General features: G+C 37.5%; 1 protein-coding gene across 6 annotated transcripts in view; it reads right to left on the bottom strand.

The window, feature by feature from the left end:
* The window catches only part of PCLO (piccolo presynaptic cytomatrix protein), a 390,788-nt gene that overhangs the window by 349,669 nt on the left and 16,382 nt on the right, over positions 1–24,737 (bottom strand). For all 6 annotated transcript variants that reach the window (XM_077863838.1, XM_077863839.1, XM_077863841.1 and 3 more), the window contains exon 3: positions 12,845–14,248. In XM_077863838.1, the coding sequence (XP_077719964.1) occupies positions 12,845–14,248 (1,404 nt within the window). The remainder of the gene's footprint in view (positions 1–12,844; positions 14,249–24,737) is intronic.

Below are 24,737 nucleotides of genomic sequence, written 5' to 3'. Positions count from 1 at the left end.
CCTTTTTATCATGTCTTAGTGAAAGGTGTATCTGATAACCGCATGCCTTCTAGATCCAGCAAAACTATCAACTATTGAGCTTTACCAATTGCCATGAACTGTTCTTAAAGCTTAACGTGTATTCCCTCTTCTCATCCTGACAAGGGCCCCACGAAGTAGGGCCTCTTATTATCATGCCCAACCCACTAGAAGGCGGCAGAGGTGCCATCCTGACCACATATGTTGCCTCTCTACGGATCACTAAAACCACTGTCACTTTTCTTTGAAGCTCAGTTCCTTCATTTATCCCTCAGTTGTAACAGAAGATAGATACATTGTCCCTCATAAGCCCAAATTTATAATGACTATTTTGGAGAAAGTTTTAAAGTCTATCTGGTATATGTCTTCTTTCACCTTTTTTTTTTTTTTAAAAGATTTTATTTATTTATTCATGAAAGACACAGAAAGAGGCAGAGACACAGGCAGAAGGAGAAGCAGGCTCCTCCCTGCCGGGACCCTGATGTGGAACTCGATCCCGGGACTCTAGGATCATGCCCTGGGCTGAAGGCAGATGCTCAACCACTGAGCCACCCAGGGACCTGTTTCCACCTTTTGAAATGACACCTTGGGAAAGGTGAGCTTGGAAAGTCATTAAGAACATCTGCAGCTAACTAGATATAAGGTTAGCATTCTTTTAAAAACAAAAACAAAAACAAAAACAAACAAAAAAAAAAGATGTATTTATTTGAGAGAGAGCATACACACAAGGGGCAGGGGGTGGACAGGTACAGAGGGAGAGGGAGAGAAGCAGGATCCCCACTGAGCAAGGAGCCTGACCCGGGGCTCAACCTCATGACCATGAGATCATGATCTGAGCCGAAACCAAGAGTCTGAAACATAATCTACTGAGCCCCCCTGGCACCCTGAGGTTAGCATTCAGAATCAATATTCCAGTTTACTTAATTCAGAGACCCAACTGTAATAACTATATAGAATTAATTCATTCACTCTACAAAGATTCTGTGAGTCTACTGTATGTCAAGCACTTGATTTTCTAAGAGTATACTGTGTGTTGAGTGCCTGCACTCATGGAACTTACACTCTAGTGGTAGAGAGATAATTTTCAAAAAATTGTAATAAATTAATAAATTAACTACCATGTTACAAGATAATAAATGATATGAACAAAAGAAAACAGGTTGAGAAATTTTTGCATTATTGAAAGCAGGTGGCAGGTTAAACAGTGGTATAATTTAGCCTCATTAAGGTGATTTTTAAACAAAAAAAATTAAATATAGGAAGTTCTTATTGTTTCATGAAAAAAAAAAAAAGATCATCCTTCTAAATCCTTCTGTACTTGAAAAACATGGGCCAAGAGATACATGTTAGCATATAAGACTTATTGAAGGACTTTAAAATCCTTATAGCCCACACAGGACTGAATAACTTTCAAACTGTTTCAAACTATAAAACACTATGAACATGATGCATGGATTTCCTCTACATGCTGTTTCCCTAAATTCTGTTTTTCCCACACTGAACAAACATGTACTGACTACCTACCATAAGCTGGCATTTTAATGGTACTGACAGTGCTCCAGGAGTCACATTCTGGTGAGATTATACAAATAAAGAGAAAATTGCAATACTATATAAGACAGCTGACTGAAGTATTAGAACATGAGGGGGAAATGCTCAAAAAATGGGTAGGAGATAAATATGCAAGGAAGTAGAGAACATTGAGGACAATGCAAAGGTACAGAGAATTGAAAGTGTATACTTTGATCATGGCACTAAATAGTCATTTTTTTATAAGATTTTATTTATTTATTCATGAGAGACACACACAGAGAGAGAAGCAGAGACATAGGCAAAGGGAGAAGCAGGCTCCCTGCTGGGAGCCCGACGTGGGACTCGATCCCCAGTCTCCAGGATCACACCCTGGGCCGAAGGCAGGCGCTAAACCGCTGAGCCACCCAGGGATCCCCTGAATACAGTCTTTTATGAGAAAAGATTAGGGATTCCATAGAACATGATAAGCAAGGACATTGCACAAACAATCAGAAACTTTTTGGAGAACGAATTTGGAGAAACTGAATTTCCCCAAAGTGTTCAGGGCCTACTGCCATAACAGAGATGATAAGGACTTGAACAAGGTTCTAACAGTGAGGATAAGAGAGACATAAGGGCACAAAGGTATCATTAGCAGGTACAATCAATACCAGTTGAAAGCCATAGCTTCTGGGGAATGAAACAGAAACAGAAGTCTAGAAGGACTCTCAGGATTTATGAGGCCTTTCAGCAGAACAGGGAGCACATGAGAAGGAACAGGCGCGTGAAAACGATGACTTCAGTAAGGGGCATGTTGAATATGAAGTGTGTGTGTGGTACATTTTAACGGAAATTTTCCCTAGACAGTATAATTTATGGCAGCAAAAGAAAGAATTCTAAGAATAAGATGATGAAGGCATCAACTCAAATGGATTTAAATATTTCAAATACTATTTCTTGAGCGGTATGTGTCTTCTAGAAACCATTTTCGTCAAATAAATAAAAAGACTGTGTGGTCAAATAAAATTTTTATATACTAGGTAAAACAAAGTTCTATGTGGAAAGATTTCTCATAGTGTTAATATATGCAATTTATATCTATAAAAGAGATTAAATATGAAGCATTTGCTAATTTTCTTGCCCAAGGAACATGTTTTTAGTGTAGCATCTTGTGAGACCACACCTCAGTAAAATATCCTAAAGAAAATGTCCTAGATTATTCAGACAGGTATCAGATTGTGTTGGGTCCATCAATTAGTATGTATCTTTATACTGCATTATAGTGCCAAGAGAAAACTGACTCTAGGTGATTAAGATTTCTGATAAGCATGCAAGGTTTTTAAATAGAGGATGGTTCTTTTTATAGAAGTCACAAAACACATTTGATCTTTTGTTTGGCGTGGCTCAGACACTTCTCTCTTTAAGTCTCTTCAGTCTATTAATGGTTTTTATACTTAGATAATACTTACATAATTGCTTCTGTATGAATGTACTTCTTAAGATGGGGAGTATTTTCTCAGAAGTTCCTCATCTACTGCAGTATGTTGGCGAGTAAGACAAGAATGGAAGAACAAATGCATGACACATAATAAGATGTCAGAAGTCCACAGAGACTCATGAAGGCTGAGTAAACAGCCAAAGAAATTAGCAGGCATTCTCACACACAAGTTTACTCAGTGAAAAGTTATATTGTTTTCTGAGTGCTGTAATTGGAAGTTTGACTCAGGTGGAAAGGTTCTATTTCTAGCAGGTACAAAAGAAAACTGCTGGATATGGTACTTTGAGATGATGAGAGTAATGACACTAGGTGGTATGCGGGAAAAAAAAAATCACTCTACTTACAAAGTTATGCAACAGTGAAGTAAGCTGAAGCTAGGTGAAAAATGTAGAGTAATTATTACTCTGACATGCATAAAAGGTAGTCTAAGTGAATTTCAGGATTTAAAAACAAGATGAAATAGTGAAAGGGAATAAAGGGAAAGGAGAAAAAAATGAGTGGGAAATATCAGAAAGGGAGACAGAACATGAAAGACTCCTAACTCTGGGAAACGAACTAGAGGTGGTGGAAGGGGAGGTGGACGGGGGATGGGGGTGACTGGGTGACGAGCACTGAGGTGGGTACTTGATGGGATGAGCACTGGGTGTTATTCTATTGTTGGCAAATTGAACACCAATAAAAAATAAATTTATTAAAACAAAAAACAAAAAACAAGATAAACTCACAACCATCTTTACCCAAAATATCTATTAGCTAGCTATTAAAAGAGCCTTATAGTAATAACAAAACAAGCAACTGAAAATACTTTAGAAGAACATTCCTTCTGTGGTTTCTCAAATGGGAAAATTAAAATTACAGGTCTTCTAAAATTTAATTGTCCATAACACGTCTTCTAACATTTAACTGTCCATAAACACATTTTCTCATAACATTTTTAAAAACAAAAAGTAGCTCAGTCCAAGGTTAGGCAATCTGCACAGATATCTGAGATTATTTTTATTTCAATGGCTAATTCAATCCGTAGGACCTATTTTGATTTCTCCTGATTCTATTTTCACTTGACGTGACACACGTTAGAAACTGACAAGGCAGGTGTGACTCACATTTCTATATGTTAATACACAACACTACGTATGTTATCTCCCAAAATTAAACCTTGCGGTATTTTAAGCCTTAACTTCTTCTCAGGGATTTCTATTTCTATATCTTTCTATATCTAAAAATATACATATGTAAGTGCATGTGCACACGCACACACACAAATATGCATATATATATAATTTCCAATGTGAAAAAATATTAAAGCAACACATAGTGTTTCAATAACTTATATGAATATCTATTACCACTTTTTTCTCCTAGTGAGATAGATCTACAATAAGTTGTATAAAATGACCATGTAGATTATATTATCAGTACTGTAGACAGTCATATGTAAAACAAAAACATTATTTTGCCATCTGATTAGATTTCTATAATTTAATGAAAGAGTAATCTCAGAATCATGTACATAAATCTGTCTGCACTGTGAAAATGCCATCGAATTTATTTTCAAATCATATTAATATTAATAGGTACGACTGCATAACCCACATACAATTGGGCAAGAAAATGTTAATATATATCAAGTCACGAAGTATGTATTTTCTGCTGGAGCAATGCTTGTTTGAATGTAAGACCGGTTATCCGTTTCACAAATTGTCCTCTTGTTCCCGTTGTTCACCGAATTTAAGTAAAGGGAAAAAAAAAACTTTAAAGGAGCTGCAGAAAATAAACTTAATGAAAAGAGTATTTTTATTCAGTACTTAGCAATCACTATCTGGCCCCAATCTTAAGCATATCACTTCAGTTCCCTGAGCCTCATTTTCTTAATCTAAGTAGCAAGTTTGGTAACTAGTCTTCTTTCAGAGAAGTTTCATAGAGTTGGATGAGAAGTAGACTCAAGAATAAGAGAGGTTTCCAAAGGCGCAGCTTCCACCCCTCAGTCAAGTGGTTGAAGTTGGCCTAAGTCAGCATACTTTTCATTGTTTTCCAACCTCGGTCTCCATATTTAACATCATTTTAAGGAGGAGTTCATAATATTTTAAGCTTACAATACATTAGATTATTAGTACCTCTTGTGAAAGACAGTTCTCAAGGGGTCACTCCTGCATTCCTATCTTACAGGTTATGCCAACAAATGCAAGGCCCTGGCCACTCTTCATCTTGGCTATTTCTGAACCTTGTGTATGCAGTGGGCAGCCTTAAAGGATGATGTGATGTCTCCCTCTATGACACAGAGCAGGCTAGCTTACAGTTTACATAAAAGAAGTAGATTCGACAAGCTGAGTGTTCTTCATATATGACTCAACCCCACTACATGTACAGTATCAATACAGGTCCATATCATAGAACCCACAGGAGAGTGGAGGGCAAGGTAAACTGATGCAAATATTAGGATGTTCATGCTGCCTGCTGTGTTGTAATAAAGATCTTGTCTCTGACCCAAAAGTGTCATGTCAACAATGGGCAAAACTATGAAATAGTAACAGGTTAATTTATTAGCTTATAAGTAGGGTAAAGTTAAATCCTGGCCAGATAAACATGCTATCACTAGGCTTTTTTAACTTAGGTTTTCATGGATATTTAGTATCCTGAAATATTAAAACTAGACTAATAAAGATAGTAATATACTGATACCTCAGACTAGACATGTAACAGTACAAGTTAAAGAATTTAGGAGAGGGAACTGGGTTTTAATGGAAATTTATTAAATGGCAAAGGATGCACTAAAACCAGAGTAAAGGAATATATCTCAACATAATAATGGCCATATATGAAAACCAACACATCATACCTAATGGTGAAAAACTGAGAGCTTAACCTCCAAAATCAGGAATAAAACAAGGATATCCACTCTCACGACCTTTATTAACATAGTACTAGAAGTCCTAGCCACAACAGTCAGACAAAAAGAATAAAAGCCATCCAAATTGGTAAGGAAGAAGTAAAACTTTCACTACTTGCCAATGATATGGCACTGTGAATAGAAAATCTTAAAGATTCCTCCAAAAAACTACCAGAACTGATCAATGAAATCAGCAAGGTCATAGGATACAAAATCAACACACAGAAATCTATTGCATTTCTATATACTAGTAATGAAACAGGAGAAAAAGAAATTAAGAAAAGAGTCCCACTCTCAACTGCACCAAAAATAATACAATACCTAGGAATAAACTTAACCAAGGAAATGAAAGACTTGTTCTCTAAAACTATACAACACTGATGAAAGAAAATGACATAAACAAATGAAAAGATATTCTACACTCATGGATTGAGAGAACAAATATTGTTAAAATGTCTATACTACCCAAATAAATCTACCAATTTAACCTCTATCAAAATACCAACAGAATTTTTCACAAAACTAGACTAAAAAACCCTACGATTTGTATGAAACCACAACAGACCCCAAATAGCCAAAGCAATCTTGAGAAAGAACAAAAATGAAGGTATCACAATTGGAAATTTGAAGATATACAACAAAGCTGTAGCAATCAAACCAGTAAGGTACTGGCACACACACAGAAAAAGATACACAGATCAGTGAAACAGAATTGGGAGCCAGGAAATAAACCCATGATTATATAGTCAGTCTTTGACAAAGGAGGCAAGAATATGCAATAGGAAAAGGAAAGTCTCTTTCAAAAATGGTACTAAGAAAACTAGACAGCTACATGTAAAAAACGAAAATGGACCACTTTCTTATACCATACAAAAAAACAAACTCAAAATGGATTAAGAACCCAGATGTGAGAACTAAAGCCGTAAAAATCTTAGAAGAGAGCAAAAGCATCTATTTCTCTCACATTAGCCATATGGACATTTTTCTAGATATGTCTCCTAAGACAAAGGGAAAGGAGCAAAAGTAAACTACTGGGACTACATCAAAATAAAAAGCTTCTACACAGAGAAGAAACAATCAACAAAAATAAAAGAAAGTCTACTGAATGGGAGAAGATATTTACAAATGGTATATCCAAAAAAAGGTTAGTATCCAAAATATATAAGGAACTGATACAACTTAACACCTAATAACAAATAATCCATTTAAAAAGCAGCCAGAGGATATGACCAGACATTTTCCAAAGAAGATATACAGATGGCCAAGAGACACTTGAAAAGATGCTCAACATCAGTCACCATCAAGGAAACGCAAAACAAAACCACAATGAGGTATCACCTCACACCTGTCAGAATGGCTAACATCAAAAACACAAGAAACAAGTGTTGACAAGGATGTGGAGAAAAAGGAGCCCTCGTGCACTGTTGATGAGAATGCAAACTGGTGCAGCCACTCTGGAAAATATGGAGGTTCCTTAAAGAATTAAAAACAATTAGCATACGATCCAGTAATTCCCCTACTGGGTATTTACCTTAAGAATACAGAAGCACTAATTTGAAAAGATATATGCACCCCTATGTTGATTGCAGAACTATTTATTACAGTCCAGATATGGAAGTAAACCAAGTGTCCATTCATAGATGAAAGGAAAACAAAGATGTGGTATATACATGCAATGGAATATTACTCAGCCATAAAAAGAATGAAATATTTTTATTACAACAATGATGGACCTAGAGGATATGCTAAGTGAAATAACCCAGAGAAAGACAAATACTGTATGATTTCATTTTATGTGGAATCTAAATAACAAGACAAATAAGCAAACAAACTACAATAACAAAAAATCCCAAACTCTTAGGCAACTGATGGCTGCCAAAGGGGAGGGGTCATAGAATGGATAAAATGGGCAAAGGGGATTAAGAGACATAAATTACCAATTACAAAATAAGTTACATACACAAAAAGTGCCACATAGGGAATATGGTCAATAATACTGTGATATACATATTATGGCAAGCATTTCATAATGTATGTAATCATTTTCAATGTTTTTATTCAAGTATGGAGGAGCTGCAGGAAGAAGGGAATCATGACACCAGTGGTGGCAACGTTAAATGCTATCACACCTCCAAAGAGTATTTGATACTTCAGGATCCTTGTCCCTTGATTTGGTAACAACAGTACTAGTAAAGTTTCCTTGGGAGATAATTAAAAATACAAAGTATTTCTGTCCAAAAATGTTCATCTTACTTATAATGAAAAAAATGAAACAACCTAAATCCCTAAAATGAGAAGAATGTGTATGAAAAAACTTGTATCCATATATCCAAAACTTAATAATCATTTTTAATAATATTTACAGAGTCTCTAATCATGTGAGGAAATGTTACATAATCATATGTTAAGAATGGGATACAGACCTACCATATGGAATAGAACTTTAACTATGTAAAAATGCATAGAAAAAAAGACTAATGGAGAAATAATTTTTTGTTTAAACTTGTCTAAACAAAAGTCTATTTTAAATCTATATTCGAATTTTCTGACTAAATGTCACTTAATAAAAAAGTACATATCAAAGTTCTCCTAAAAATTAAGAACCAAAAATTTTGTTTCAACCCACGAACTTGTCAACTTTCTCACGTAAGTTAAAAATAGCTATCAGGGGTCCCTCCCTGCCACGGGTGTCAGAAATACACAGAATGCAAATCTGCATTACGTCGTGCTTCTGAAAATCGTTACTGGTAGAAGTATTTTCTACTTACTGATTTTCTACCATTCTTTCAGTTTTTAATCTCGTGTGTGTGTACTTACGTGCCAGTTAGTATTGGGCATACGATTTTAAAGCCTTCAGTAATGATTTTTTAAGCAAAAGCAAGACACAGTTTGGCAAACTAAGAGGTTCGCGCGTGCCCACAGGCCGTCCCCAAGGTGTCCTGGGGAAGAAGCCCCGGGGGCGGGGAGCAAAGATGGGAAGGGACCCGGGTTACACCGCTGGGTCTCACGGGCTCCGAAGGCCACTTGCTGCCTAGTGACAAGGACACGCTCGCTCTCCCCACCGCACTGGGGCCGAGCCGAATCGTCTTACTAAGGAAGCAAAAGTAGGACCCTAGACCTTCCTAAAACATCAGGAAACGCGGTTTTAAGTTTTATTCCCAAGTTTTGAAAGGTACAGGAAAACAGCAAAATCAACACCACTAGGAGGAACTCCGAGTCCTCCGCGCCTGTGACCCGAACACGAGTTCCTAGACTCACTGGGTAAACTGAGCATCAGTTGAGGCTGTTTCCAAAGTCTCTACCGTTGGCTCTTTCAGAAAGCCCGGCTGCACTATCTATCTATCTATCTATTTATTTATTTATTTATTTATTTATTTATTTATTTATTTATTTATTTATTTATTTTAAAGGTTTTATTTATTTATGATAGTCACACACACACACACACACACACACAGAGAGAGAGAGAGAGAGAGAGAGGCAGAGACACAGGCAGAGGGAGAAACAGGCTCCATGAACCAGGAGCCCGACGTGGGATTCGATCCCCGGTCTCCAGGATCGCGCCCTGGGCCAAAGGCAGGCGCTAAACCGCTGCGCCATCCAGGGATCCCCTGGCTGCACTTTAAAGACTGCTGCTAAGGGAGGATGTTCCCCGAGTTGGCAGGAGTCAACGCCCAGACACTCCTTCCTCGGTCTCAGGGCCATTCCTTACAGGCCTCGCAGGCCCTTTACGCAAACGCGCAGCTCAGGCCCACGGTGGCTACACCCGGGCCGCTCACCCCGGCCGCAGGCAGGCAGGCAGGCCTGGCACCGCTCAGGGGCTGGGGGAGGCTGTGGGGGGCTGCGGGAGGCTGCGTGGGGCTGGAGGGCTGGAGGAGGCTGCGGGGGGCTGCGGGAGGCTGCGGGAGGCTGGAGGAGGCTGCAGGGAGTCTGCGGGGAGGCTGCGGGGAGGCTGTGGGAGGCTTCGGGAGGCTGGAGGAGGCTGCGGGGATGTCGGGGGAGGCTGCGGGGAGGCTGCAGGGGGCAACCTCAGAGAAAGGTGTGCTGGCTCAATGGGCGGGGGAGGGAGGACTCCTGAACCCGTGACAGGCGATAACCAGCTCTTCTCACCCCCAGAGGCACAGGAGGGCAGAGTGGTACCCACAGGAAAAGAAGTCCCGCCTCACAGTGGTTACCTATAGCAGACACAGGCGGGTAACGTAAAGTTTAATATGCTTTATTAGAAAAATAAACAGAATAGTTGAATCCTTTCTTAGAAATACTATTTCTTTGCATTGCAGGCAGAAGTCTGAGTATTTTCTGAATGTGCTCTCTACAATTAGAAGGAAGGAGTGGGAGATATTAGGTCCCAAGAAATAAATATCACAAGCAGAATGGAGAAAGCAGAGAAAGCAAGCAAGGATCAAGGAGAAGATGCTCTCCTAATCACTCCTAACGGAAGGAAATGAGGGGAGATTAGGAGTAAGGACTCTGGGAGAGCACCACCAGTTAAGCCTCTAAATCGCATTTAAAATTTTCTAGAAATACATGTGTATGTATGTACACACACACACACAAACACAATGTGCCTTTCTTTTCAACTAACTCCATCTGCCAATCCTCTGAAGTCCTTTGGAGTAACAGTAAGAGGAATGTTTGAACACTGATTAACTCAATGAACGTCACTCACTCCCTTGATACGAAGTCAGCCGATGTACTTACCTACAGACGGAAGATCACTAAGGCCTTATGTCCCAACTGACGGCTTCATATGGATTAGCTCAGGTAAGCTAGGAACACTAGCCAACTGGTTTTGTTACACCAGTTTTTTTTCTTTTTTTTTCACCTCTGAAACATCTTCCAAAATCACATCTTTTTTTTTTTTTTTTTTTTAAGATTTTATTTATTTATTCATGAGAGACATAGACAGAGAGAGGGGCAGAGACACAGGCAGAGGGAGAAGCAGGCTCCACGCCCGGAGCCTGACCCAGGACTCGATCCTGGGACTCCAGGATCGCGCCCTGGACCAAAGGCAGGCGCCAAACCGCTGAGCCACCCAGGGATCCCCCAAAATCAAATAAATTACCACACAGCAGAATATTCTGAATAGTAAGTCTAAATACCACCGATCATATTTAAAATAGGACTTCACCTAAACCACCTAAATACTTGAGACCCCTTATATTTTCAAACTATTGAAATTTCATACATACAGCCTAGGTAATTCAGTGCCTTATTCAAAACACCTCCTTTCCAAATTAACCATCCTCCTCCCCCAAATAAAATTTTACCAACACAAAGAAAACCAAAGATTGTCCTAAAGAGTTCAGTCTTTCTTCCCAAGGGCTCTCATTTCATACCTCCAAACACTGACTAGATTCCCATAATCACTATGGTCCAAATATATACATATACATATGTACACATACTCACAAAGCCCTCCCTCCGCATCACACCTTTTTTCAGTGTGCCCTAAATACATTTTAAATGTAGACATTATGTTTTGTTTTCAGTGTTGCACTATGTTGACACCATAGGCTCCTCATTAAAGGGTACAATTTTTTAAGTCTATGAAATAAATACAATTGTATTGGTAAAACCAAAATTTTCTGCTTCATGAATACAAAACCAAAAACAACTCTTCTAAATATATGGGAGAAATTTAAGGTTTGCTTTTTGTTTTGCTTTTGCATTGAATCCAAGCCACTGTAAGTAATAATTATAGTTGTTACCACTCATGAAATGCTGAGGGAAACCAAATTTTATCTGCCTTTAAAACGGATCTTAGTTAACTCTATTCATCACAGATAAAGAGGATAAAAATCTGCTTAAGTCTGTAAAAATAGCACTTTCACATGGTGATAATTATGTCAAAGCAACCTAATGCCTTTTAAAAGTAAAAAAATAAAAATTATATATGGTTTTGTCCTTAAAAAGATTAACTCAAAACCACACCCGGAATCGCTAAAGCTTCTTCTGTATAGTTACTAAAATCTGTTCAATTTTTCCATTCCAATGAATTACAAAATCAAAGAGAGTGCAATAAAGTAATCCTTAAGTATTTCTGATTTGTCTAAAAACAATGAACAATCAGTTAAAATTCAATCCCATGTTTATTAAGCATCTAAGACAGCAACAATCATTTAACCCCCCAGGTTTCCAAGATCCAAATATTCTAACGGCCCCTAACAGATTACTAATGTTTACAGATTCATTCTTTTATAACACTATTAGGTAGAAATTTGCCCATCTGCATTTTGGTCATTTACAGTGTGGAGAAAATGTCTCAGTGTCCTATTAAAAAAAAATTAAATTAAAAAACACAGTTCCTTGACATTAGTCACTGAAACCCATGTATCTGGTTTGTTGTGTACTTTTTGGGGGATTCTTTGCACATTCTTATTGAAGTACAGATAACAGCTCAAAGAGAATTATAAGAAGTCTAGACATAATAAGTTTGAACCAGTATTTTCTAGGAGGTAATGTTATTAACTTATACTAATTTTTGTAAAATAACAGAGCTCTTGTTGTTTATGGATCGGCAAGCAACCAGAACTTTCTCTAAGACAGTAGAGGCAGGAAGGTTGAAGATAATGGGAACCATAAATTACAACTCCTACTTGGCGTAAGTGAAAATCAGATAGTACTCCAAAGCTACAAGTCTTTAATTCACAAAGGACTGGGATAATTGTTATTTTAAATTGTCAGTTTATTTCATATTCTTAATTCTGGTGCATAACCCAGAAAAACAAAGTATATGAACTTCTAGTAAGAAATGAAGCCTGTAATAAGTAATTGAAACTTTTACTATGCCACCAATATTGATACGCCTTCTTTGCTAAACATGGGTTTGTTTGGGGGAGGTTTTTTGGCTCAGAAACTCAGCTACCAAAATATTTCCACATAAACATGATATATTTACATCCATAAGTAATATATAAATTGCTTACCTGAGTCAAGTGTGGCGTAGGGTTAAATCCACAGAGATTACACACTTGATTCTTGCATTCAGTGCAAGTATTGAAGTTAGGGGGATCCTTAGAACCTATGTTGAGTTCAGTTTTGCAGAGAGGACAAGTTGATTCTGGTTTGGAGGCTTCCTCCAATTTGGGGGCAAGGACAGCCTTTTGAGGCTCAGCTGCTGAAGATTTGCTATCCTGGACAGGCAGAGGCTTCTTTTCTGTTTCTGTTCTTTTTACAGTTGGAACTTGTTCAGCTTTGGGCTCTAATTTTTCAGCCACTGGAGCTTTTGTTTCTTTTTTCACAGGTATAACCTTTGCAGGCGCTGGGGGCACCTGGCCTGTGGATTTGGGTGGCCCCTGAGGAGGTGGCTGCGAAGGGGGAGGGCCTTGCTTTGCTGGGGCCCCAGGCCCACTCTGAGACTGGGCCCCAGGCTGGCCTGCTGTAGAGATTAAATTTGATGCCTGGCTGAAGATTGAAGCTCCAAACCCAAAGAGTTTTCCAGTCACGGTTTCTTGAGGCGTCGTGGGCTGTGATTTGGGGGCATCCGTAATACTTCCCAGATTCAGACTGAAGCGTCTCGACTGCTCCTGAGGCTTTGGGGGCTGTTGAGATGTGGGGGCAGTTTGGCCAGTGGTAGGTCGTGGGCCTGGGGGTGGAGGTGACCCTTTTGGCATTGGCTTGGCATCTGGCTTAGGACTCATTTTGGTTTGTGCTTTCTTGGGTTCTTCCCTCTTTTGAACAGGATCCACTTGTTTTTGACTTTTGCTCTCTGAACTAGGCCCAGGATGTGAAATAATTTTTGAATCTGATGCAGGTCGGGGTATGACTTTAGAATCGACTGGGGTGACTTTTTCTCCTGTTGGTGGAAAACTCTGCGACGGTTTGGCAGTGTCTGTTTTTAGAGGAGGGGCTGTTATCTCTTGATCCTCTGACTGCACTCTAGAGCTTGGAGTATCAGGCTTTGCTGCTATTAATGCTGAAGACACAACGTCTGTGGCTGGTTTTACCGTCTTGGGCTGCTTTGGTTTATCCTCAGCCGTGGAGACCTTGGCCTGCTCCGATGGGACCAAAGGCTCTTTGGGAGGGGCTGGCTTGGATGAGGACTCTGCCACAGGAGGGTGCTTGGCCACAAGTGGGGGAGAACCGTGAATGGTTGGTTGTTTCACTAGGGGTGGGGGCTTCTTAGACTCAGGTGCCTTTGAGATATCCGGTTTGGGTATAGGATCCTTCTTTGGAGAACTCTGCTGTGGCTGTGGGGATGGTTTGCTCACAGCTGATGCAGGAGTAACAGGGGCAGTCTTCGGTTTGGGCTGAGGTGATGATGGACCTGGAGCCAGATCTCCTCCTAGAGCTCTTTTCATCTGACAGTTTAAACAGAGCCACTCTTTTATCTAGAAATAATTATAAAATAATGGTCAGAGACAGTAACAATGTAAAGACACAAAAACATTTTTAAAAACACATGGTATCATTTGAAACTATGTTACTCATCATCTATATATATATTTTTAAAGATTTTATTTATTTATTCATGAGAGACACACAGAGAGAGAGCAGAGACACAGGCAGAGGGAGAAGCAGGCTCCATGCAGGGAGCCCGATGTGGGACTCGATCCCAGGTCTCCAGGATCACGCCCTGGGTTGAAGACGGCGCTAAACCACTGAGCCACCTGGGCTGCTCTCATCATCTATATTTTAATAGATCAACTTATTTTCCTTAATTTGTATCAAAAATTTTATAATGTTAATGACACTTAAATATAATTACTGAATCTCAGAGACTTAATAAGCACTCTATATTTTAAGGAAAATAAAAAAGTAAAAATAAACATACTTGTATTTTTTTCTAGTGTTAATTTTGTTATTCTTTGCCTTTGATTTACTGAAAGTTTGTACCCCCATAAATAGGAAACATTGTATCATTAAAAAGATGAGCTATAACATATTAGATTCCATAAATTAGTTTCATTAGATATTTTCTCTATTGATGGTTCATAAATAGTTTTTAGGTATACAACCTGGTATAATGCCTGTTAAATTTTTAACACATTGCTAAATTTCTTAAATTAGCAGAGCATTACTTTCCCCTCCGAGGCAACATAATCAAATGTGCTAAAACAAAAATTGTTAACCACACTGGGTAAGAAAGAGAACATTCTCTGTTAAGAAAATTAAAAAAAAAAAAAAAAGGGCACGTCTTCAAATTATCATAAATAATACCATGATTTAACAGAGGAAATATTCTTCCTTATAATTTTATGGATATACTAGAAAGAGCAATATAAGTAAACAGTACACTTATTCAGCTGGTGAGATATGTATAGATGTGAGATATATATCACATATATAAACACAGGTATACAATTAAATGCCTGCTGGTTTCTTACTGCATCAATTATAAAAAGGAGATACTGAATTTGATACTTGAGATCATAATTTAAAAGTATCTATGTTTAACATTTACCTTTTTAATTCCAAAATAATATGCAATTATACAAAATTTTCAATATTTCCAAAGTAATTTAGAATGTCAAATTCTACATGATCCACTCTTCTCCCCTCAAAGTAACAATGATATCAGTTTAGCACAGAGGTTCTATGTACAGAAGTCTGTATAGCGAAAAACGAAATATGTGGAACAGAGGTATGAGAACAGTTTTCCATGGTACAAAAGTATGAAGTGTTAGGCTGGCAAAAAACATGCTCCTTACTTGCAAACAATTTCCTTCTGAAAAGAACTGAATTAACCTTTCCTAAACTCTTAAAAACTTCTGCCATTTAACAGTTTACATTGCTAAACCTTTTTGGTAAGAAAAAATAAAAACCTTACTGAATCTTTTTCTTAATCATTAAAATGGCTTTAAAATAAAAAAGCACACTGAATCATTTAAACGCATACACCGGTATAAAACGGCTTGTTTTGCAATATCATGGAAAGCAAACTTTTGTTTGGAGAAAGTTAAAGAGATGGTCAATTCTAACAAGATGTAGTTCTGCTTAAAAATGTGAAACATTAAAAACAGAGCTACCATACGACCCAGCAATTGCACTGCTGGGGATTTACCCCAAAGATACAGATGCAGTGAAACACCGGGACACCTGCACCCTGATGTTCACAGCAGCAATGTCCACAACAGCCAAACTGTGGGAGGAGCCTGGGTGTCCATTGACAGATGAGCAGATAGAGAAGATGTGGTCTATGTATACACTGGGATATTCCTCAGCCCTCAGAAACAACGAATCCCCACCATTTGCTTCGACATGGAAAGAACTGGAGGGCGTGATGCTGAGTGAAGTAGGTCAATCGGGGAAGGACAAGCATATGGTTTCACTCATACAGGAAATATAAGAACTAGTGAAAGGGATTATAGGGCAAAGGAGAGAAAATGAGTGGGAAATATCAGAGAGGGAGACAAACCATGAGAGACTCCTAACTCTGGGAAACAAACAAAGGGTAGTAGAAGGGGAGGTAGACAGGGGGATAGGGTGACTGAGTGATGGGCACTGAGGGTGTATTTGATGGGATGAGCCCTGGGTGTTACGCTATATGTTGGTAAATCAAACTTCAATAAAAACAAAAAAAGAAAAAAAATAAAATAAAATAAAAACAAATAAAAAGTACTTGGGTGTTTAATACATTTCTTTCCAGTATAAGGGCTGAGTATCTATGCACTTTTAATATTCTTATCTTTACTTTTCTGTATGCTTAAAGCATTTCACAAAATAAATTTTTGTACATATAAATATTTGAATCCCAAAACACAAGCAAATGCTACTTATGCAAGCACCATGACAAAAAGTAAGATGGAACCTTTCACTCCACTTTACCTGCTTCTTGAGGAACAGAAATTCCTCCATAAGTCTCCAACTACCTACTCAATCATCTCCCCTCCTGTCAATGTAACTTCTGCTGTTCTACTATTCATTTTTTCTCATTTGTCTTTTTCCACAGCCTTAAATGGTACCATAATAGCTCATAATCATGCAGCCAGACAAAAGAAAATATAATCAAAAACATAATTCTTTACCTAGGCTCTGTCACTGATTTTTTTTCCTATAAAACATTGTGAGATATGCATCTACATTAACCACATTAAATTATAAACTCCTAAGGTTAGTGACCTGCATACATTATAGTTAATTGCTTTTAATCTTTTTGACAAGTGTTATAACCAAAACAGATGCAAAATTCATTCACCTATTTCTTTTTCATTTTTCTTTTTAAGTAAGCTCTACACCCAACATGGGGCTTGAACTCACAACTCAAGATCAAGTCTCATGCTCCGCTGACTGAGCAGCCAAGCACCCCCACCTGCTCATTTCTTTTTTTTTTTTTTTAAGGTTTTATTTATTTTAGAGAAAGAGAGCGCGCATGTGGAAGGGAGAGGTAAAGGGAGAGGGAGAGAGAGAATCTTAAGCAGACTCCCCACTGAGCACAGAGCGGATGCAGAGCTCAATCTCATGACTCTGAGGTCATGACCTGAGCTGAAATCAAGAGTCTAACACTTAAGGGACTGAGCCACCCGGGGACCCGAGCCAACCTATTCATTTCTTTATTCAAGTATTTATAGAACAACTTCTACTTGGCACATAGCACTGAATAAAAGAGATAAATCTCCATCCTCCTGGAGACTACATCATAGTAGAGAAGTCAGACAAGAAACAGGTTAACATACAGCTTCAAGGTTATTACAGATACATAGTAAGAATCTGATACTACTGTGGTGACTACTTTTTTCCTTTCTTCCTGCTAGGAAACTTCCTTCCATGCTCCCTCCTGAATACTTCCTTGGATTCATTTGGTTTTCTCAGTAAAATTGTAAGTCTCTCTGCAATGTGAACTTTGGAGCTTCATGCGTAGCTAGCTGTTAGGCTTTCACTGCACTCTCAACACTGTAAAATTAGAACACTACCACAGCATATCAAATGCATGATTTACACTAACACTGGGAAACACATTCTGTACTGCCTTTGTTCCAAAATCCAATGTCTCCTTGTGGTTTATAAATATATATGACTCTTGTTTCCACATAAAGACACAAGGGAGAGTTAGGAAGAGAGGTGGATATCACAAGTCACTGCCTCCTCATAGAGGAGAATCCTGCTTTTCTCTTCATTCTTTTTTGAACAAACTCCACTGCTCCATCTTTTTTGTCCTTTTAATGACCACATTTTCTTCATTTTGATAAACAACACATAAAAGACATTTTGATCCCTCAATGTTCCTCCTCCCTGCTAGAACACAGGTTAAAATCACTGTAGCGATCACAATATGAAAAGCTTTTTATCCTCTTAGGAATTTTTAGAAAGAGCCTCCTTTATATTTAATTCTACTGGCCAAATCCACTGAAACTAGAAATGATTTTTTCTCAGCGCTTAACAATCTAGCACTGAAAACAGAAGCATTTCCAATTCCCTGATTCAAGTGGGAAAATAAAAACAAAAGCAAACTTCCCATACACTGAGAAAATGAGAATCCACAAGCCGCCCCCAACATCAGGAACCACCTTGTACTTTACCGTGGACCGTGCCTTCCACAATTCTGCGCAGGCATCTAACGGGTAGGCAGTAACAGTGCCTTCTCCTTCTCAGTCATCGGAGTCAGAAATGCTGTGGTATTTTCACTGCATTCTCAGTGACTCCACAAGGGTGTCTGTTTGCTTGTGAAAGGTAGTTTCCCATTCATCTTTTCACATTTCCAAAGCCAAAGTCCCTCACTTGTCCAGATACTTTACACCCTCACAAAAGGGTAACTGTGTCAAACAACCAACCACAGAAGGGGTGGACTCCAACTACTTCCTCTCATACCTTTCTTTCATACCTTTAACTATGCCTCTTCCAGAATTGTGAAATGAAGTTAATATTTTGCAAGAACTTCAAAATATATAATTTTGAAATATACAATGCAACCACTTCCATCATTCTTCTATTTCCTGGTCTATATCCCCCAAAAGATGGTGAGGACTTACTGGTAGTAGTCTTTTCACTGACACCCTGGGGTCTAACTAATCCTTTAAGTGTGACATGCCCACAGTTTTTGAGCTGGTTTAGATTAAATAAATTAACTCAAAATGTTTGTGCTCTTCAAGCTACAGCCTTCCTGTGTTTACTCTACTAATTGCCATTGTTTACACAGTTTGTAGGACATATTTCTCCCTTCATTTTCTGGTTGCATGCCATTCTCCCTAGAACTCTATACCTCTGGCGATGGACAACCTCTCCTCATTATGAGTCAAATTGAGTCTCTCATAATCACCATACCTGCTAAACAGACATATTTTCCCTGCCTAGAGGCAATTACTGCCTCATTTCACTTCCAAAATTAAACACTTATTTCTGAGGAGAAATGAACCTGAATTTATTACCATCACTGCCTCAGACACTTGCTGCCAGTTCCATTTGGTATCCATGTCTATTATACACTTGGTTCTCCTATTTCTACATGATTGGGTCTTCATTCTACCCTTACCATGAACAAGGATCTTAGATTTTAGTCCTTATCATTTCTTCATCATGCCACAGGAGTCAAACGATATCCAAGGACAAGGCTGATTCACAGAAGCCTTCCACCAATATTTCATAAACAACCTCCCATAACTAGCACTTAATTGGGGCATCTGTTATAAGTGCACTTATTAGAGTGCCTGGGTCATAACTAGCACTTTTTACAGCACCTGGGTAGCTCAATCAGTTAAGCATTTGCCTTTGGCTCAGGTCATGATCCCAGGGTCTTAGGATCTAGCCCCACATTAGGCTCCCTGTGCAGCTGTGTCCCCCTCCCCGCCTCCACTCATATACTCTTTCCCTCATGCACACACATGCTCTTTCTCTCAAATAAATTAAAAAAAAAAATTTTAAATAACTAGCACTTATTCCCTAACATTACACTATAATCATCCGCATCCACCTGATAAATGATGGGCAAAATGCAAGAAACAACACCAGGTAAGCCCACAACCATATCAACGTGTCCAGGAAGAAGTCTTATCTTCTATATATAAACATTGAAATGAAAGAATCCAACTTTATTAGAAAAATGTCATGCTTCACCTATTCCTAAATTCTTGAGTTGATATAAGAAAAGGAAAAATAGTTATCTTTTGTTTTCCCCACTCATAGTCTTACCTACAAAAAGTGCATAAATGGAATTCAAGTTTTGGAGACACAATTGTTTTAATGAGCTACTCTAATTAAATAAGTTCTTTGGAAAGGAGCAAAAGAAATACATAAAGTTGTTCATTCACTGTTCTAATTTAATATGCTACATAAAAGGGGTAAGAGACTGGTCAGCCAGGACTTTCGCTCCTTCTGAGGTCACTGTGTATTCTAATGCAGACCTGTAATATAATTACTATCGCACACTTCCCTGCTTATCCGATCCTCTGGGTTCCACTTTGTTGAACCTTTCTTATTTATCAGAGCTATGATATATAGTTAGACAAATTCATTAGCTAAGGATTTTGAGGGATAATCATAAATATGTTATTTAGATGTTTCAAGAGGTACCACTTAAGGTTGTGAACTTCACATAGTTTAATTAATGTTGCCACTTTCAAAAACAGTTGTTCAAACTTTTGATTGGTTACTACTAATCAGTGTCTTCAGTAATAATTTAAGATAACTCAATACATCTAAGCATTGAGGTGAGTTGGCAAATGTTAGGGTTCTAGAATTAAAGTATATTCTTGCTCAGAACTGTTATTAATCTATTTAGCTTCAGAACAGAATGGAAATTTCTCCCAAAAGAGTCCAGAAGGCCTAATGACTAACATCCACTATTCAATGTACTCCAAACTGGAAATTTTAAATATAAAATTTACATAAGATTTATAATGGAGAGATGCTTGGGTGGCTCAGGGGTTGAGCGTCTGCCTTCAGCTCAGGTCGTGATCCCCAGGTCCTGGGATCGAGGCCCACATCAGGCTCCCCATAGGGAGCCTGCTTCTCCCTCTGCCTATGTCTCTGCCTCTCTCCTGTGTCTCTCATGAATAAATATTTTTTGAAAAGATTTATAATGGAATCTCTGCTCAACATAGCATAGTGTTTGGAATAATGGAACATTAAAAGAATAACACAATATTAGGAATTTATATTTGCTGATGTTCATACCATTCACATTAGCTGTTAAATAGATTTTCTTCAGTCATGCTTTCATCCTGTCCCTATACAATAAAACTTGGTGGGTTCTTTTTTTAAAAAAAAAAAAAAGATTTATTTATTTATTCATGAGAGACACAGAGAAAGAGAGGCAGAGATGCAGGCAGAGGGAGCCCAATGCAGGACTCGATCCCGGACCCTGGGATCACAACCTGAGCCGAAGGCAGACACTCAACCACTGAGCCACCCAGGTGTCCCAGAACCTGGTGGGTTCTTAACTTCTGAAAGCATAACAACTAAACTTTTCTGAAGACTATGACATCAACCTGTACCATTTACTCCATCATGGCAGTATCCTCATTCTCCCTCACGTTGGTCATGACACACAGCCCAATGTGCATTCCTCCTCTATTTACCTGAATGCTACCCATCTTTAGGATGCACATTGAATTTTCTCCTTTACCACTTAATATTCCAAGGTCTGCCCTTTCTCAACTCTTCCTACCATAGTCTGAACCACAGTACTTAGACTCAGATAGTGCTTCGTATTTTTTTCCAATGATTTCTTCTTCCCTCCTCTCCTCACATGGACTCAAAAGAAGTGACCACTTCTCATGAATTATTCTCAGCTTTTCCCCTATTTTTCATCAAATTATCTTCAAATATTTACTGAATATGCTATTCATGTTTTACATTATTTTGAATGCCATAGAAAATATAATCATATAACATGCATTATATAATAACATAATGTATCCTATTATAAAGAGGACACCAAGCTATCACTTGTAAACAGATTATGTGTTCTGCTCTTCAAGGATTGCCCAAGCCACATGACCTCCTCCACAGAGGCAGTTACTCAGTTTGGCTACAGATGGCTCACTGTGGTTGACATCTTTAGCTATGCATATTAATGCACAATTTATTTTGGCTAAAAACAGGACATTAGCATTCCTCAGAACTGTGATGACATGCTTAGCAACTTGGTACAACAATTTTATTTAAAACAATCCACCCAGAAGTTGGATGGATATGTCCTCTCTTAATGTGTGTGGATTATAATTTCTGCAACATAATTCACCAACCATTAACAAACCTCATAAAATGTACACTAAACACAAACTTTTTCCTTCTTAAAGCATAATAATATTCACCAAGTACTAGCAATAACATGTGTAAATCCTCAAAAAATAGGATCAAATGATAAAACCATAGTTTGATATTTGTCAAGGCAGTCCAAAACCAGAAAACTGCTTTCATCAAAGCAAAACTTTAAAAAATAATTACTGCAAAAACACAGACATGAAAATATATTTGTACTCTAGTACAGCCATACAAAGAGAGAAGGATCCCAAATCAGTAAACTGAATTTACATATGCTATGCATTAACACTTCTGAACTGCCTCTCATATGGCAAATTTCAACTTTTATACCTTGAATGATTAACACACACCTTGAGCTGTCACATACTCTTGTAGCCTGTGATCTAATAGTTCCAATTAGGCTGTGTTTGCAAATAGCTTACTGAATTGCCCTCTTATTTCATTTAAAAATTAAAGAAATAAATCCATTAGTAAAAACCAAAGGTCACCTAAACTTTATGAACTCATTACATATGCTGGAAGCTATGAATTTTTATTTCAATCAGATGCTCACTGGAATTAAGATAATCACCTATATATTGAGTTGGAAAGGAAAAAAATACTTTTTAAAAATAAATATGAAATGCTTTAAGTATATTAAATCTTGTGTACAAACAACAAAATTTCATAAGGATTTTAGCCTCTTGTAGCTTTCTATGAATGGAAGCCACTTATAATTTACTCATATTTTACAGTTATACATATGCACATTTTCAAGAATGTAAGGCAAATTGGATTTTAAAATTATACTTAATCACCTTTACATTACTTTCCATTTTTTTCATAGATCCTATCCACATTTTTCATTACCATTTATTTCCTTCCAATCATTTTTTAATCCTTCCTCTGTCAAGTTTAAAAACATATAAATCTACACATTAAAATTTTTCCCAACTTTTACAATCACAGAATTCCCAATCACATGTTCACATAATAAAGCCTGCCACTCACTTCTTTTGTTTTATGTAAGTATAAATCTGCTCCTAACAGGTGCTCCATGAATTTTACTGAAAACTCTGACTTTACTGAACAAATGACAGATATGCCATATTTCTATCACAATGTTTTATAATCAATTTTTTAAATCTTTATTTTTAATTAGAGAAAAAAAAAGACAACGTGGTTTATTGTTTTATATTCAAAGGAGACCAGATCTCATCTACATAAATTTTATTATATTCTGTTTTACAAACAAGATCTCATCTTCATTTGCTAAATTATTCTCTCTCCTTTTGGACTCTGAGTTCTATTCCTGACAGTAAACAAAGTTATCAACTTCATCATCTATATTTTCAAAATCTAACAGAGTGGCTAGCTCAGAGTAGAAGTTCAGAGTTTTCCTAAGGAACAAAAAAGAACCCAGCAATATAACACTCTTGTTTGAGCAATATTGAGTAGGAAAGGTATAAAGCCAGTGTTCTTGGACCTTCGTTTAATTTACACTAAATTTCAAAACTAAACTCTTGCCAAGAAAGTTAATTTTTTTAACTTTAAGAATATGTGAAATTTACAAACACACACACACACACACACACACACACACTTTCTTTAACCTAAAAATTTAAGAAATAGCCTATTTAAAGACAACATGATCTCCCATTTAAAAAAAAAAAAGATGCTAAATTTGGAGTCAGCAGATCTAGCATCCTATATGAGATTCATTGCTCAGTAATTTTGTGACCTGGAGTCACCTAAAGTCCCTAATTTCAGTTTTCTCACTGACAAATGGAATTAGCAATGATGGCACTATCCCTACTTGCCTATCATAATTTTTATAAAGATGAAAAATAATGTTTATCTACTACTTTCAATTTCAAAGCACTTGCACTGCCAAATAGGATTTTTACTTTATGAATAGTTTTATATCATAAATAAGAAAACTGAATATTTAGAAAAATAGAGTGATCTCAAAAGAAATTGTGAAAGGGATTATAAAGGAAAGGAGGGGAACTGAGTGGGAAAAATTAGAGAGGGAGACAAACCAAGAGAGATTCCTAACTCTGGGAAACAAAAAAAGGGTAGTGGAAGGGGAGGTGGGCATGGGGTTGGGGTAACTGGGTGACAGGCACTAAGGGGGGGCACTTGATAGGATGAGCACTGGGTGGTATACTATATTTGGCAAATCAAACTTCAATAAAAACAAATGAAAAAAATAATATTTTTTAAAAAAAAGAAAGAAAAATAGAGCAATCAGACCAAATCACAAGTAAGTAGCTGAGCTAGGGTTCATATTCACATTTCCTAATCTAAAATCCCACTTTATTTCCACTTTTCTAAAGGGCCATCTGATGATTAACTTATAAAGAAACATCGGAGATTTTAAATTGCTTTACAACATGAATTTTTATTTCCTTACTCTCTTTACTCATCTTTTTTTTTTCTTTACTAGTCTTTAAAATGTGGATACCACCTCATAAAAGAGCATGAAATGACAAAATGAATATAGAGGGCCTACTGCAGTCTGAAATGCATAGTGTTCAAACTAAGATCTCTCCTTTCTGTGACCAAAGATCAATCTCTTTTACTGAAGAAAAAAGGCAAGAAACACTTGTAGAAAAGTAGTTGCTTCCTTATCAGAGGTAACTAGAACTACTTCAAAGTAAATTCATAGGAATATCAGCAAGAGTATACACCCTAGAT

This window comes from Canis aureus, chromosome 21 (assembly GCF_053574225.1).
Source record: "Canis aureus isolate CA01 chromosome 21, VMU_Caureus_v.1.0, whole genome shotgun sequence".
Taxonomy (NCBI): Eukaryota; Metazoa; Chordata; class Mammalia; order Carnivora; family Canidae; genus Canis; species Canis aureus.
The sequence above is the reverse complement of the archived record's forward strand: the minus strand, read 5'-3'. Positions and strand labels throughout refer to the sequence as shown.